Here is a 17,717-nt window from a genome sequence, read left to right on the forward strand (position 1 = left end):
CAGTTGGCCATGTAGGATCTAGCTGTCCCTAGCACCATGCCATCAGCTGGCCCTACTTATTTCAGTATCATTGTTGTGATCTTCCTGCCAGCGCCTCCCAGCTGGGGCTGTTGGTGTGGCTGTCCTTCCCGGACTGCTCCCTTCAACCTGGGCTTCTCGCATGGTCTCAGCACTGGTCTCAGCACATAGCCTACCACAGCTAGCCTGCAGTGCTTGTTTTTCAAGGAAGAAAGTAGAGCCTGTGAGAGTGAGTTGTTTCTTACCTCCCTGTAGGATAGGTGTGAACGTGAGAGCTGAGGAAAGAGGAGGGGCTGGTGCTTTCCTGTGCTTAGCTCCCTTAGGGGCTCCTGTCTGGGTTGGGAGGTACTTTGTCTCTGTGCAGTTCTGGGAGTAGCCACTAGGTGGGAGTCAGGGATAAATGCTGTGAAGTCTGAATCTCAAGCCCTAAGGTATGGGCTTTACATGAGAAAGTTTTTCTTTCTTTCTTTTTTAGATGAGAAAGATAACAAAAATACCCCTTGTTAGTAAAGGTACCCATTGTACTTCGGTCAGCTGGCAAAGATAATGTTGCCTTTTTTCGTTCCTTTAGTTTGCTATAGGGTGTGAGTCCTTACCAGAGACAGCACCTTTGGGAAGAGGGAGGGATAGCCACTCTGCAATCTCTTCTCCATTCTTCTCTTGGGATTTTGGGCATGTACACACATGCAAAAAACACGCAGGGTCCAGGACTCGAACCAGGCAGTCAGCCATGTGGGATCCAGCCACCTTAACCACCACGCCATTGGCTGGCCCTCTCGTTTTTTTGTTTTTTGTTTTTTGTGGTTTTTTTTGTTTGTTTTTGTTTTTGTTTTTGTTTTTTTTAAAACCAGTGGGCAAAGGGAAGGCAGAGGAATCCTCCACTGTTTGGGGTTGGGGAGTGAAGACCGGGAGGGCTGAGGGCTAATCTTGGAACATGGACCTGACCTTCATTGTCGATGGTGAGGAAACCTTGTAAACTCCAGACTCTAGTGCCGCTGACTTGAGTGCTTTTCACCTGGAGCTAGGAGGATGGCTGTCCATTCCAGGAGGCATTTCAGCTTCCAGGATCTGCCAGGCTTTGCTTGCAAGAAGCTTCCCGTGCCTCAGGGGATTGAATACATTTTTTCCTGACACAGCACCCCGGGCTGGGAATTTTCAGTCACTGCAAATTTAGCAGTTTTAATTTTCTTGGATTTGGATCTCCCTCCTCAAAGTAAATTGTACCCTACTCAACTCTGGAGTCAGAGTCCCTTTAGACCTGACCTAAGAGACTATTTCAGTCCCTAAGAACCAGTGTTTATAAATGACCAAGAATGTGCAAACACTGGAGAAAGAGCAAATAAATCCTTCCCCGCTACATTTCCTGCTTCAAGCCCAGGGGACACAGTGGGCGATGTTGCCAGGTTAGCGTAATTTGAGGTCTGAGCATGTAGACACCCACCCTCCCTCCACCTCCACCGCTGAGAAGGCCTTCCAGAGCCACACCTCTGAGAGCTTCTGTTCTCAGACCCCCCTAGTAGGTGGGCAAGCTCCAGGGAAGCCATGCTTCTAGACAAACTTGCTCAGTCCTTTGCTTCCAGGAACTGCTGAGAGTGGTGTCCTCACCTTTTACTATTGGAATGTGGTTCTGGGAGCACCGGTTGAGCATCGCCTGGGGGCTTGATAGCTGTGCACAGTTTTGTTCCAGGCCCCAGCCCAAACCTACTGCATCTGAATCCCCATGTTTACCAGAACACCCTCCAGCCCAGGTGATTTGTCATAGGTAGCAAAGCATCGCCTAAGCTGGTGTTTTGCAAGCGATGGCCTGCATCTGGCCCACTGCCCCTCTTGTGTCCCATCAGCTAAGAAGGTTTTTACCTGGAAGAAAAATTGCAAGAATATTGTTGATGTGAAAATGATACAAAATTCAACTCTCAGTGCCTCTCAGTAAGGTTTTCCTGGAACACAGCCACGCTCCTTGGTCTACGTGTTGGTTGTGGCCACTTTCACACTACACATAGCAGGGTTGAATATGACCACCAGACCTGAAGTACTCACCATCGGGCCCTCTGCAGGAAAAGCCTGCTGGCACTTAGTCCACCCCACTAACCTGTTTTGGGGGTGGACTCTCCACACTTACGCACTTCGGGTCTGGAGCTGTGCCTTTATAATCAGGCTTCCTAAAAATCCCTCCCCCCTTGCCCTCCCTTCCCCCCAACCCCCTCCCATCTCTCCAGCAGTGGGCCCTCCAAGAAATGCATCTGTAGGACAGAAGCCTGAATTTCATTTACAAGGGGGTATCCTAGCAGCCGTCACCCATGGCCAGAGGGCAGGGCTTAGTGCTGAGCAGAGCCTAGAATACAGGTGACAGGATAGCAGATTGGCTCGTGAGCCACAAGGCTCTGCTCAGTCCACAGTTCTGCCCAATAAGATGCTGCTGAGTCCTGGTAGTTGGCAGGACTGAAGCTCAGGGACCCCCATCAGCTGCTCCCTCAAGCACCTGGAACTAAAGCTAGATAGGTGACAACCCAGGGTTCTCTTCTAGGCTCTGGGATGGGAGCAAGAACAGAAATAGGCTGCAGCGAGCTTCCTGGCTCAAGCCAACCACTCAGGCCTCTGACACAGCAGGTCTTCATCCACCTTGCTCGCTCTTACCTGCCCACAGAGATCGGGCTCAGGTGCAGCACCTCAGGAGGCCCTCCCCGATAGGCCTTTCTCTGCCCCTTCCTGAGCTCACAGAATGCTCTGGCTCATATCTCCTGGCCCTATGCTCTCAGCTGGCTACCTCATGTTCCAGACAGTGTGAGCTGAGTCTGGTTGCAGGTCAATTGCAGTGAAATGCTTCTGGGAAGGGTCGGAGAGGTGTCAGGGTCACTGTAATGACTCCAATCTGTATACCCTGTATGGTTCCCGAGGACTTCTTTCTTCAGAGATAGGGCCAGGAAATCCTTGAAACTTCCCCTTGCAGGAGAGTAGAATGGAAGTAAGACTCCCCATGGCCCATTCGTGAGGGCAGTCTAAACTTTCAGGGGTGGCTGCTCCGGCCAGATAAAAGCCAGGCTTCTAACTTTATGGGAGTCACAGATCATTTTGAGTATCTGGTGAAAACTGTTCTCAGAGACATGGAGCGGCATCCATACACATAGTCCTTTGTGCAGTATGTGCTTTAGGTTGTATTCAGGGCCTTATCTGATCGCCTGAAGCCCATCTGTGAACCCCTGTGAGCGTCCCTGGGCAGGACAGCCTTCTAGGTGAGTGTGGTGTAGCCTAAGGTTTGCCGCAGCAGCAGATGAGGGAGCTGAGGGTGGGTGCAGCTGCCCTGGGGAGTTAGTGGTGAGGGAGTGCCCTCGCTCCTGTATTCATCTAGTTCTCTCATCCCCATTTCTCTCTCTGCCAGCCACACATACCACACACGTGCCCTGCTCCTGGGTCATTTTGGAGTGTTATTTAGCGGATTTCTTAGTTGAATTACAATGTAAGTATTAATTAAACATGGGGCAACAATTGGTGTGGTTAAGGTATGGAACTCCTACATGACTGACCGCGGTTCAAGTTCTGGGCCTGGCAGTTTGAAAATCACACCAATGCATGTGCATGCATGCCCAAAATCCTAAGAGGAGAATGGAGAAGGGATTGCAGAGTGGCCATCCTCACTGGGGCTGATTTCTCACTTTCCCTCTCTCTTTCTCTCTGGCGTGTGTACATGCCTTATAGCAAAAACCTTAAAAAAAAAAAATGGCTGACAGGACCAGCAGATGGCACAATGATGATGTCAGTGGACTCCCATGCAGTGGACCATGGTTCAATTCCCAGACCTGGTGACTTAAAACTCACACTGGGTATGTGTGCATGTGTGCCCAAAATCTCAAGAGGAGAATGGAGGAGAAGGAATTGTGGCATGGGCATCCCCCTTGGAGGGTGAGTTCTTGTCTCTCTGTCTCTCTCTGGGAGTGCATGTACCCTTTAACAAAAATCTATCTTAAAAAAAAGAAGGCTGAGGTAAGACTTGCTAATTGAAGATACTATGAAATATGGCAAGAATTTGGCTGCAGCTTGTCTGGATCCTCCCATCCCCAATTCTCTCTGTTCCCATTTTCTCTTGCTCCTTCCCTTTGTTTATTGCACTTGAGTTGAGCTAATAGATGAACATGACCCCTTAAACAGATCTTCACAACTCTGTTCTCCAAGAACTTTAGTCTTACTTTGCCAGTCTTGTGCTTAAGCCTCAAACATGCATTCAGAGAGTGTTTGAGTCCCTACTGTATACCAAGACTTGTGCTTGGCACACGTGTTAGAGAGGCGGGTTGGAAATCAGACACAATTCCTACAGGCTGGTGCAGTAGATGCACATGTCAGCCATCAGCTGTGGTTCAGAACGACGGGCAAGTGGGGAAGCAGAGAGGGGTATGGGTGCTCAGGATGGGTCGGAGAGGGGCTGCCCCGAGCCCTGTCTCCATGGGCAGGTGGGAGTCAGCAGGGCTGCGTCTGCAGCCTTGCCACCTCTTTCCTCCTCTGTCATACAGGTTCCTGAAGGGCACTGAGCTCCCGGGAGGGCGGGGCTTTCTCCCATCCTGCAAGGATTGGGGTTCTGCCCTGCCTCTGCCCGTCCGATCCCTCATCGGCTCCCTGCCTCTTTTTTCCCGGAGCCCCGGATACACCTTTCTTACGCACCATATGACAGGCAGTTCTGTGTTTACCCAGGACAGGAAGTTGGTTTCATTTGCCTTGGATGCCGGGCAAGTGTGTGTTGACCAGATGAGCTTCTTCATTTGACTTTCCCAGGCTTCTAGACAGAAGAAGACAAAACAAAACACAGCAACCGAAACCTACCTGGCCCTGTGACCTGAGAGATACCTTCATTGGCATGACTTCTCACTGTCTGGGCAGGGAACAGGGCTGGATGGGTTCCAGTTGTACTCTGGAATTGTGTCAGAGGCCAAAAGGAGGGTCCAGAGCTCAGAGCTGGGCAGCAGAGCCTGTTTTTCCTTGCTGGTCTCTGATCTGGGTGTGTCTCCAGGAATTTACTCCCCTCGTGCCAGCTCGCGGCCAGAGCTCTCCTCCCTGCCGCCTCTGTGCTCTGTAGGCCAGGCCAGCCTGCTGGGGACTGTGCTGCCAGGCGTTGTTTCTGCCTGATCTTTCCAGCCCTGCTTCTGGGCCCTGGTGAGTGTTGATGCTGTGTTGGGACTCCTGCCAACACTCAGTAGCCCCTTCTCTCCAGACTGGGAGTTCCAAGACCCCTGGGAACCCCCTAAGGGCACCCGGAAGGCCCACGCAGTCACAAGATGTGGATCTGCAAGTTATTTACCGCAGCAGCAAGCAGGGCTCTTGCATGTAACCACAGTCCCCACTGCACCCACATCAAAGGTCACTTTCATAATCAGTCATCGCCAAAGCCTGCCCAGTAAAGGCTGGCCAAGCAAGAGAAGCTGTCGTAAGGAGAGCTTTCAAGGAGATGGGAGCATGAGGAGGAAGTAGGGAGTGTATGGGGGGGTGCTGGAGAGGCCCCTGGGCAGGCCAGCATGTGACCCACCGATGGGAAGGCAGACAGCTTTCTGCTTCCTCCTGCCTCTCCAAGGCTCCTTCCTACTTAGAACTGCTCCCTAAGTCTCATGGAGACACACCGAAAGCAGCCTCAGCTTTTCCACCGCCTTGGTTTATAAAGCAGGTGGCCCAGGGTGGAGGATAGCCAGGGAGGCAGGCTTGGCACTTGACAGAAGTAGTCTCCTAACCCCAGGAGAGCATGACCCCAGGGAGCCCCATGGCAGTGGCTGACAGCAGCCTGGAGCCAGACTCCCCCAAGTGGGAGGCAAAGGTCTCCGAGGTGGCAGCAGCCGGTCTCTGGTGGATAGTGCCACCAGCGCCGAGGACAGCAAACATCTTGCACTGGGCCTGGCGCATGGCAGGGCAAGAGTGTAGACCAGACCTGGTTCCGAATCTGTTCTTTTTTGGAAACGACAGACTTTCCTGAGGGCACAGACCATCGCCGGCCTGGAAAAGGGGTAGGCGTGGGCTCCGGGGCGGGGGTCAGGCTGTGTGTGGGAACCAGCAGGCTCCTCCAAGAGCCGTGCTTATTTTTAGTCTTCTCCCCAGCCCCAAATAAACTGAGAGCAGCTGGGAGCCCGTGGGTAAATGCAGAGCGGAGCAGAGACAGGAAATCAGGGGCTCTCGGTAATGAGTTCCAGCCACTCCACAAGGGGAAAGCCAGACGAGGAATTTTCTTTGGGACTGGTTCCCTCTGGCAGTTTCTGGTATTATCACCGAGAACGTTCCCGTGTGTGTGTGTGTGTGTGTGTGTGTGTGTGTGTGTGTGTGTTTACAACTCCTGTCCCAGTCTTTCTTTTTCCTCTACCTTTTGTTAGGTTTGATCGCTCCGCAGGGCTCTGGATCCCAGTCCCGGAGCCTGTGTGTCTGTCTGTGGGGGCGGCAGGGGAGGACACTGGAGCGGCAGGGGGGGGTCTGAGTCCTTGTGTATCTGAGACTGTTTAAGGGAAAGGCCGAAGGACACAGGCCAGGGAGTGGGGAAACTTGAACACTGCTTGGTGTTCCTGCAGGGGGAGGGGGCAGAGGCAAGGAAGAGAACTTGGTCTCCCGCCAGAAAAAGGGCTTTTTCAACCAAGGAATCTAACTGCTGTCATGGGTGCCCAGCATGGATGGGGACATTGATGTGTACAAGCATTTCTCGTGGCTGAAGAGGGTAAGTGACTGGCCGCTTTGTCTAGGTCTCCGTGGCGATGAGAGGAGAGAGACACTTGGGGGATTTTGAGTGAGTGTGGGAGCGTGCGTTCGCGTGTGTTTTCTGTGGGGGGACGTATTTGTCCGGCAAAGCCCTGTTGTTGCCAAGTTCTTCATGAGACTCTAATTATAGACACTAGGGGGAAAACAGCTGTCTTTGTGTCGCTGATGTTCTGGTGAATGAGCCTCTGTACAGAAAGGCAAGAGTGGAGTGAAGAAAGTTAGTTATTTTAACTTCGAAGCAGTCAGAGGCTTCACACACCGTGGCCTGGCCAGAAAAACGTGTCCACTGCTTTTAGGTTTCAGGACGCAGAGAAGAAGCTGCTGCCTTTTAAAGCACACTGAATTCGGAAGTCGTTTAACTCCTTCTCGGCTCTGATGTTATCCAGCTGGTGAGGAGGGTGCTTCTGCCATCAGTGGAATGAGCTGCTCCTGCATTTTCTGGAGGAGGAGAGAAGGAAGGCTCCCTCGGGAGTTTTCTTTAGAATGCTCTGAGTTGAGGGTTCCGGTTGCACGCGTTCATGCCTTTCTTTAGGGGACGTGTGTGAGTGCGCAGTGTGAGCAAGGGATGAATGAACGCTGGGCCGAGTAGCAACGTCCTCGTGGAGCTCAGGTGCCGTCCACTTTCGTGGCTGCATTTAAATTGACTAAGACAGGCTTGCATGTATTTCCAGGCTGAGGAGTTTCAGGCTGTGGGTTTTTCAGAGGCAGGAAGGGCAAAAGCAGCTGACAGATAGAGACTTGACACTATCTGCAGAAGAACAGGAGAAGAAGGCTCAGAAGAAGCATGCGGGTCCCTGGACTCAAACTCCCCAGCCCTGGGCGGGCTGGCTTTAGTGTGTGCCCTCTGCCTCACTCATCCAGCAGTAGTTTTTTGAGTTTCGGTGCTGGTGTACCATGGGGGGCAAAGTCAAACCAGTTCTTTTGAGGCTCTTGCACCTCATGCAGGAGGTGGGGGTTAGTCCCAGGAAATAAACCATAGATGACAAATCAATACGTGCCCCAAGAAAGAACAGCAGAAGGGTCAGGGTGGCTGTTGATTGGGAAGGGGGTGGGGGTGGGGAGCAAGGGAGCCTTCTTTGGAAAAAAAAATAGCACTTCACTAAAACCAAAAAGACGGGTGGAAGTAAGTCAGGTGAAAAACAGGGTGAAGCCCATTGCAGACAAAGGGGGTATTCTATGGAAAGGTCCCAAAGCAACAGGGGGTCTGGCAGGTTTCAAGACTGAGAGGAAGCCAGTGTGGCTGAGCTCAGGGATGGCAGGCAGTGCCAGGTCACACAGATGCTGAAGGCTGCTGTAAGGGCGGGTGATGTGGTTTGAGTGATGGGGGACTTGTAGCAGGCAAGTGACATGGAATGCATTGGGGAGTCCAGTTTATATTTTCAGAAAATTACTCCAGCTGTGATGTGGCATATGGTAAGCTGTGTTGGGAAAAGTGAGGCAGCGAAACACAATTATAGGGCTGGGGGGCCTGTAGCGATCAACTAGTGCAAACCCCTCATTTAACAAAGCCCGAGAGAGGCTAAGGATCCCATGGTTATTGGGGTCATAGCTATTAGTGGTGCAGCCTGGTCTTGAACCCTGTTCTCTCTCTCTCAGCGTCACTCTCGTTTTTCAGCTCTCCTGCCAAATATGTAGGAAATTACTGGTTTAAAACTCAGCAGATATCCCGTCTCTGCTCAGCCCCTGGTTAGCAAGAGATGGGGCATAGCAGCCACTAGAAAGTATGCTGAGATGACCAGTCATTTTAGCAAACGTCTGCATCATCTTAAGTTTTTAAAAAGCCTCGCTGGGGAGATGCTGGGAGGAAACAGACTGGAAATACACTTGCCACCACTTGGCCTTTATTTCTCTGTATCGAAAACAATGCTTTTAAACTAATGGGTCCTTCTGGATGCCATGTGCCTGGGCTCACTGGAGCAGAGGTATCTCTGTGCCTTGTGCAGGGACAGTTCTGTCTGGAGGAATTGATTCTGCATATGATGAGATTTAAGAAGGCTCTTTGAGGGGCCCAAAGGGCATGGTGGTTGAGGCGTTGGACTCCCACATAGCTGTTTATGGGTTAAGTCCTGGGCATGGTGGCTTGCTTTCTCGCTTTCTTTCTCCATCTGTCTTTCTCTCTGGTCAAATTAAAAAAATAATAGTGATGATGAATAAAATTAAATAATTGAAAAAAAAAAAAAAAAGGCTCTTTGGTCCTGAGACCCAGTGGAGCTTCAGCTCCTGTGAACAGTTGGAAGTTTGCTGATGGACGTTCTAAGCAAGGAGACTTCGGCACTCCTCAGGGTGACAAGTGATAAAAAAAAAAAAAAAAAAAAAAAGATATTTTTCTTCTACTTTAAACATTTTGAGAAGCATTGAGAAAAGCAAAATATAAAGTACTGAACATGTCATAGGTAGTGTGATTAGAGTGTTGTCCCTGTTTATTCTTAACTCTAATATCAGATTTTAAAATCCTGGAAGGAAGTCCTCTTTCATCCTGTGACCCTGTTCAGGAGTCCCTAGGACTCACTTTTTTGTCTGAAAGAGTGAGCTCAGTATCTCCAGCTTTGGGCTTTGAGACTCTTGGAAACCCAGCCTCAACTTACCTTTTTTTTTTTTTTTTAAACCTCAGCTTTATTTATTTATTTTAATTTTTGCTACAGGGCGTATGCGCTCACTGAGAGAGAGAGAGAGAGAGAAAAAGATTGAGACGGCTCCCCTGGGGGGAGGCCATGCCACAATCGCATCTCCTGTATTCTCCTCTCAGGATTTTTTTGGGTAAGCATACACACATGCCCAATGTGTTTCTCAAGCCCCTGGGTCCAAGACTTGAACCACATAGTCGGCCATGTGGGATCCAGCTGCCTTAACTACCATGCCATTGGCTGGCTCCTTCGTCTATGCCAGTGAGTTTTCAAGCACACTCCATCCTTTCTCTGAGCTTTTACCCCACATCCTCCTTTTCCTCCTATTTCCCCAACCACTTCATCTGACTCCAGCAAGCCCCTCCTTTCCAAGGGATCCTTTGCTGACTCCATTCCCGGCCTCTCCAGCCCAGGCCTCTAGCACTTCTTGTTTGCTCAGCTCACCCACCCCTTCCTTCAACCAGAGAGCAAGTTTTTCTGAACTTGTGTATTGGGAGATGGAAGCACTGTCTCCTTCACTCTCCTCCTTAGTTCTTTTGTTCAGAGGAGTTGGGCTCTAGAAAAAGAGGTGCCAGGGAGGTGTGCTCTGGTGGGGTAGGAGGCCTTGCCCTTTGACCAGCTCAGGAGGATAATGCCTCAGGCAAGGGAAGACCCTAAAAGCTCAGGGCTGGAAGAGAATTAGTTGCTCAGAAAGGAAGCATTGTTCCAGTCCCTTTGAGGGATGGCAGTATGCACCATTCCAGTTAAGAATGTGCAGTTTGGAGGCAGGCCTGGGTTAGAATTCTGGCTTTGCCGCATTTACTAGCTATCTGATCTTATGAAGATTGCCTCCGAAGCCTGGCTTTCTTCATCTGTGAAATAAGAAGGATCATAGTGCCTGCCATGTTTTTGTGAGGATCAAGTAAGATAATACATATCAAATGCTGAGCATAATACTGTGCATGTAGGAGGCATTTAAAAATGTGTTTGCAGTTAACTGCTATTTCCCCAGGCACAACAAGGAAGTCAAAAGATGGCCAGATGGGCCAGGTTGTTTCCATCCTAGCAGTGTATCTTAGACCATCTAGTCCTTCAACGTGGGCCTTCATAGGTAACCAGAGGCTCTACTGGTTGCTGGCTCTGGCTCTGGCTGGCTTGGCTATGGTTACTGAGTGATCAGGGCTAATCCTCCATTATTCTAAAAGACAGAGCCTAGGGACAAAAATCTTTCCTGCCACAAGTTGCCGAAGGCCCTCAGCCCCTTCAGCTGTGTGGTTCCTGACTCACAAAGAACTCACACCTGTCCTCTGTTGAGGTCAGTGGATCCAACCCACACAACCATGAAAGAGTCTCTAAAAATTGCTCCAAGCAGGGTCTATTATATCCCACCCATTGCCCTCTGAGCAGAAGTTCATTTTCCTAGGAATGGAAATCCCAGGACTGTCAGCATCTTCATAGTGTTTCCAGGCTTCCAGCTCTCAGTGTTAAGCGAAATTCCAACCCAAAGTAAAAAAATAAAGGAATCACTGTGGATCCCCCATGCAATTGGTTGGGTCCTGCAGTAGACTATGGAACGCACTCAAGCTGCTCATGTGAGACCTGATTCTCTGACATCTGGTGCTCAAATGATTGGTCAAGTAGTCTAGCCACTTGGGCTGAAGAGCTGCAAAGATACACAGGTGTCCTCGAAGGCATTGCCTTGTCTTGCATTCATGTTGGGCTGCAGTGGAGGTTGACATGGGCAGCAGCTTCTGCTGGCCAAGAGCATAGACCCTGGGTCTAGACTTCTTGGGTTCTTATCTCTTGTGTGACCTTGGACAATTTATTTGACCTCCCTGAGATTCCATTTCTTTGACTATAAAATGTGGATGAATAATTCAATACATGTAAGTAAAGTGCTTAGAAATTATTTCCTAAGTATTAGTTATGGGGATGATTATAAGGATCACTGCTGGCAACCACTGGTTACTCTAGAGCCCTGTATCGAACCTTGATACTGAGCAGAAAGGTTTTTCAAGCCCATGGTAAGGGTGGGGGGGCCACACTGTGTAGGGTTACTCAAGAATTTTAGCCATCTGCAATTTCCTGTAGCTGCCATTTCTAGCCAACAGAGCTGCCATTCCTGCCTGTCACGTTTCCAGTAACATTTAGGAGCTAGAGTTTTGCCATCTCTGACCTTAGCCCATGTGACTTCTATCTGCTAGAGCCTCAAAGAGAAGCTCTCAAGCATCTTTTACCCAGTGGGATTTGGTGAAGTGACATCCCATCAGGGTCATTTGCTGAATGGATTTTCCAGAGTAGCACAGCACTTGGAATTGCAGGGGCTGGCAACCATGCCAGGACCTTCTTTGGCTCATCTCTGCACTCGTATTGTCCATCCTCTGGTATAGCTCTTTCACACTTTGTCATCAGTCTCCAACCTCACAGTCCCCTCTCAACTGGTGTCATTGCCAACTTCATTGAAAAAAAGAGCAGCCAAACTATTCACTCATCTTCTCTCCTCTTTGCCACAAAAAGTAACTATTTTACAATTATCATTTTTCAACTTCCTTTTGTTTCCCAGGTCAGGAGTCCTCTCAGCAAGGTTATTCTAGTATCCTGCCCTCTCAACCCAATCCTGTTTCAATCCTCATTTTCTTCTAATTGTTTCTTTTTCATTTCCTCCCTACCTATCCACCCTCCACAGAAAATGCTTCTTATCAAGTCTTGGGGGAAAAGGTAGAACTATCTTTTCCCCTGTGTTTGCCTCTTCATTCTGCCTTATAACTTACCTGCCTTTCACCATTAAGATTCCTGAAAGAGGGACCAGCAGATGGCGTAATGGTTATGTCACTGGACTCTCACATAGTCGACTGTGGTTTAAATCTTGGACCTGGTGACTTAAAAGTCACACTGGGTGCTTGTGTATGCATGCCCAAGATCCCAAGAGAAGAATGGAGGAGAAGGAATTGTGGCATGGCCGTCACCCCTGGGGTGATTTCTTGCTTTCTGTCTCTTTCTCTTAGGTGAGCACACGTGCCCTAAAGCAAAATTCTCAAAAAAATAATTAATTAATTACTTAATTAAGATTCCTGAAAGAGGGGCCAGCAGGAGGTGTGGTGGTTGAGGTGCTGGACTCCTACATGTCCACTGCAGTTTGAGTTCCAGACCTGGTAGCGTGAAAATCATGCTGGATATATGTGCATGTGTCGAGGAGAATGGAGGAGAAGGGATTAGGTGTGGCTATCCCTCTTGGGGGTGATTTCTCACTTGCCCTCTCACCACTCACTCTCCTCTCTCTCTCTCTCTCTCTCTCTCTCTCTCTCACTTGTGAATACATTTGCCCTATGGAAAAAGCCTTAAAAAAATTCTTGAAAAAGACACTAATAACTTGCCATCTCCTTTCCTTCATGGTTACTTTCAAATTCACAGCACATTGACTTCATCCCTGAAGTCATTTAAAAAATTATTTCTATAATTTTATTCTTGTTGCCTCTAGTTCCCAAACACCCTTTTCCATCACTTCCCTTTAACTTATTCCCATTTGGGATTCTCTTAGGGTTAATGGCATTCTTTTGACCAGGGGAACAGCTCCTTACTCTGTCCCTTGCCTAATTCCATATTGTCCATTTATGGATCTTTTGTGTCTATTTGGTTGTTGGCTGTTCATATGGAAGCTCTAAGAAATCTAAGAAGCTCTAGGCAGTTAATGGTAAGGCCTCCAGGGAAGCGAAAACAGTCATAGTGCCCACTCCACCCCCACCCAGTGCCACTGCTCTGTCTCTGAGGGTGTTTTCAGTAGTGAGTCAGTGCCTCTAGTGGAGGTGGCAGGATGAAGAAAGTCTTCAAGAAATCTCTTCTTTTACTCTCCTTCTGGCTTTGATATCATCTCTTCACAGGATACCAGTACACATACAAATACCACTTCAGCACACAGTAGCATAAGCTCCTAATGTATCCAGCCACTTGATAAAGAGAATTTACCAGTCATTGAGCTTAGTCAAGGCTATAATTCTGGCAAAAGATCTTGGTAATCAAATGTGTTTCTCTTACTCCAAATCTAGTGCCCCAGGAAGATCATTTAGGAGCTTTACCCCAACCTCTTGGTTGGAGAGCTTATGGTTAATTTGTTTTTCCTGTCAGTTCTGGAAGCCCAGGGCACCTGAAGTGATTGTCATGGCTTTGTGATTAGTCTGTCTGTGTTGGGAAAACTATTTCCAAAGGTGCTGTTCTTCTGTTCTCCTGGGCAAATTCCTTTGTAACCTTCAGACTCAACTGTTGAAGTATCTCCACTGTGAAGCTTTGTCTAACCTTTGAAGATAAAATGTATTTGTCCTTCTCTGCCTTAGTCTTTTTTTTTTTTTCTTTTCCTGCTGCTAAAACAGAATGCCATAGACTGGGTAATTTATATGGAAAAGAGATTTGTTTGGCTCATAGTCTAGAGACTGAGAAGTCCAGGATCAAGGGGATTCATCTGGTGAGGGCTCTTTGGCTGTCTCTTAACATGATGGAAGGGCAAGCAAGCACATGAGACAGAAAAAATGGGAGCCAAACTTAACCCCTTATCAGGAGCCTACTCCTATGATAACTAACCCACTTCTGCAGTAACAACATTAATACATTCATGAGGGCAGAGCCTTGGTGACCTAATTACCTCTTAAAGGTCTCATCTATTTTTTTTTTCTTTTTTTGGGGAGAGGTTTTTGCTATAGGGTACATGTGCTTGCCAGAAAGATAGAGAGACAGAAAGCGAGAGATCACCCCCCCCCCCAAGCGGAGATGGCCACATTGCAATCCCTTCTCCTCCATATTTCTCTTGGGATCTTGGGCATGCATGCACATGCGCCTGGCGTGAGTTTAAGCCACCAGGTCTGGGACTCGAACCGCAGTTAGCTACATGGGAGTTCAGCAACATGGCCATTACGCTAACTGCTGGTACCAAAGGTCTCATCTATTAATATTGTAACTTAATTGGCAATTAAGTTTCCAGCACATGAACTTTTGGGGACCTGTTGAAGCCATTGCACTCCCCTACTGTTGGCGTACATACATCTCTCTGTAAGTACGATAGTACATACTATTTGGTTGTTGGAAAAGTCATGACACATTTTTGCATTAAAAAAAAAGAAAAATGTGTTGTGACTTTTCTGGCCCCTCTATGTCCTGCTATAAAGCTTTTTTGTTTTTTAATCTTTTTTATTCTTATTATCTGTTAAGACTGACTACAGAGCTTTCTGAGACCAGGGACTGAATTATTGCTTAGCACAGAGAGTGGCACTTGAGTAGGTGCTCAGGATTATTTGAATCATTCAATAAATATTGCAAATGAAGTGTGATTACATGAACATTGGTCAACCAAGGAGTTATTTAATTCACTCTTAACTGCTTTGTTCTTTTTAGGAGTGGACATTTAGATAATTGAATAAAGATAACCCCACCAGCAACATTGAGCCTCTCCTTATGTATAGTCAAAAGCAAGAGGAGGAGAATGTCAGGGCCAAGGTCAAGATGAGATCACTTTGTTGGACTCCTGGTGGCTAAGGACCCAATTGTACTCTGCTCACTACATTTAGAACAAACTTTAACACTGTGTCAAAGATAGTAGAATGGTTTGTCTGTTCTTTACCTCAAAAAAGTAGAACCAGTCCTGGGAACAGCTGGGTTTATAGTAACTGTCAGCTATAACTCCTTAACCAAAGAATCTAGAGGAAGTTTTCCTGTTTACAAGCACCTGCCTACACTCATACTGCTTGGTTCCCTTGGAGATGAGTAACCTGAGCCATGTAACGGGAATTGACCACAGCCTCTGTGAGCCACTTATTTTTCAAATCCTTTTTTTTTTTTGTTTGACTTTTTCAAAGAAGCAATTCATCACTCTTGTGTTTATTTAATTTTTTAGGTTTTTGCCATAGGGCATGTGTGCTCACCACAGAGAGACAGAGACAGAGAGAAGGAAGTGAGAAATTATTCCCCCGGGGAGGTGGCCATGCAGCAGTCCCTTCCCCTCCATTCTCCTCCTGGGTTTTGGGTATGCGTGCACACGTGCCTGGTGTGATTTTCAAGCCACCAGGTCTGAGACTCGAACAGTATTTGGTCATATGGGAACCCAATGCCCTTACTACCATAACTTATTAGAAGCATTGAAGGAAATGTGACTTTTTATCTGGCCAAGATCTGATAAACCTTGCTATCGAAAAATGAAGGCAGATATTTTTGAGTACCCTGAGGCAGGAAGCGTGAGAAGCAACTGTTGCTGCTGAAAACCATCCCGATGGCCAGAGCTGTCCCATGGTGTTGGGATTTTTCCCACATTCTTACTTGCATATTAAATGACATCCCCATTGCAATCGCTCCCTGGCCCCATTGCTCTACTGGGAACCAACTCTCCCCAAGGTCAGTGAAGTGCAGTGCCGTCAGGAGATCTCCTGGGATATGCCAGGCAGGGAATGCTGCAGAATGTTCCTACCCAGCATCCTCCAGTGTACCACAGCATGTGTGAAGCTGTGTTCTCCTGGTGGATGACAGCCAGGCTATTGGTGAGTCATGCTCCTGGAAATTTGGCAACCCTCCACAGGGCATCCAGCTTTCCTGTCCCATCCAGAGTGCTGTGGAGAGCCTAACGAGGCCATCCCTTGACCAAACTCCAATGGAGGGCCAGACCAGGAGTGAGCAAGCATCATGGAATCTGAACAGCCACTGCAGTGAGGAGGGTGACGGCTTTGAGGAGGATGCTGGGGTTGATTTGACTGGAAAGCTCATGTTCAACCTGTTCAACCTAAATTTGACCTAACTTCTAGAATAAAGATAAACATCCATGTTTTTTGTTTCTCTTGCTTTTTTTTTTTTTTTTAAATTTTTTTTTTTGGAGAGGTTTTTGCTATAGGGCGCGTGCGCTCGCCAGACAGACAGAGACATAGAGACAGAAAGCGAGAAATCACCCCCCAGGGGGGATGGTCACGCCGCAATCCCTTCTCCTCCATTCTCCTCTCGGGATCTTGGGCACGCACGCACACGCGCCCGGCATGAGATTTAAGCCACCGGGTCCGAGACGCGAACCGCGGTCGACCACGTGGGAGTCCAGCGACACAGCCATTACGCCAACTGCTGGTTCCCTCTCTTGCTTTTTAAAACAAGTTTTTGCTATAGGGTGACTGCCCATGGGGTGGGGGCGGGAGAAAAAGAGAAAGAGAATCTGCTCTTTGGGGGGAATAGCCACACCACAGTCCCTTATCAGTCATTCTTTTCTTAGAATTTTGGGCATGCACACGCATCAGCATGTTTTTCAAGCCGCCTGTTTAAGGACTCAAAGTGCATAGTCGGCTCTGTGGGGTCCTACTGCCTTAACTACCACGCCACCAAATGGCCTGAAACATTCAAGGTTTTTTTTTTCTTTATATAATTATTATTTAATTTTATTTATTTTTTTTTAGTTTGCTATAGGGCACATATGCTCACTAGAGAGAGAGAGAGAGATAAAGAGAGAGAGAAAGCTGCTATGTCCAGGACTCGAACCATGACCATGTAGAGTCCAGTGCCTGAACCACCACAAACCTGATGGCCTCCAAAATTTAAGTTTTAATAACACTGAACTGATCATGTGTCTAAGACTCCCAGCCTTAACTTTAAAATGTATGTGAGGAACTCCTCGGGGAGACTAGTTTTTTGGTTTTTGTTTTTCCCTTCTTCAGTGTGAGCTATCCACCATCCTTGCTTTGCTCATAACAATGTAAAGGTATCCTTTTCACACACACACACACACACACACACACACATGTATATAGTACATAGTAAAACACTTGCAGGGAGGAAAAAGTCGTGTCTGTGTAGATAAGACTTAAAGTGTGGGCACCTTTTCAGGGACAGTGGAAAAGTGAACAGGTCTCCGTGCCCAAAGCACAGTTGCCGGGCTGTTAGCTAACAGTGGGTTCTGTGTTGTCACCTAGGCATTTTTTTTTCTTCCTACCCTGCAAGTATTTTGGTTATTGTTCCCTTGGGTTATTCGTACAGATTTTTATAGATATTTATTAGGTGTTCGGATCAGGAATATTGCCTTTCTTGTTCTCTTGCACAAAAGAATGGGTTATTAAAACTCTTAGAAGGAATGAACTGCTTCTAACTGAACTTTGGCCTTTGGGCTTAAACAAAGCCATTTAAGTGACTTCCATATTCCCATGATCATTCAGAAACTATTTATGTTACACAGAAGAATCATTAAAGCATCCTGCTATAAAGCACGTTCTGTACTTTTAGTTCTTCTTGTTTTCATGTATGTTGACTTCACCAGTCCTCTTGGCTGCTCAGTGAAGTGGAATTTTCTCTACCAAAAAAACCTGGGAAAATGAGATGATGAGGTTCCCTATGAGATTACACATAAGGTTGGGTGCAGCCCTGGTCTTCTGATCA

The 17,717-nt window shown here is 47.8% G+C and overlaps 1 protein-coding gene across 5 annotated transcripts in view; it reads left to right on the forward strand.

The window, feature by feature from the left end:
* Positions 1 to 17,717, forward strand: part of PPFIBP2 (PPFIB scaffold protein 2) — a 159,065-nt gene that overhangs the window by 57,852 nt on the left and 83,496 nt on the right. Inside the window, exon 1 of one of the 5 annotated variants that reach the window (XM_027766293.1) lies at positions 6,343 to 6,691. The exons of the other annotated variants lie outside the window; for them this stretch is intronic. Coding sequence (XP_027622094.1) covers positions 6,644 to 6,691 — 48 coding nt within the window. The 5' untranslated portion in view covers positions 6,343 to 6,643. Of the gene's footprint in view, positions 1 to 6,342; positions 6,692 to 17,717 lie in introns of those variants that run through there. 5 annotated transcript variants of the gene reach the window in all.

The sequence above is a fragment of the Tupaia chinensis genome, unplaced genomic scaffold (genome assembly GCF_000334495.1).
Source record: "Tupaia chinensis unplaced genomic scaffold, TupChi_1.0 Scaffold142134_1, whole genome shotgun sequence".
NCBI classification, from domain to species: Eukaryota; Metazoa; Chordata; class Mammalia; order Scandentia; family Tupaiidae; genus Tupaia; species Tupaia belangeri.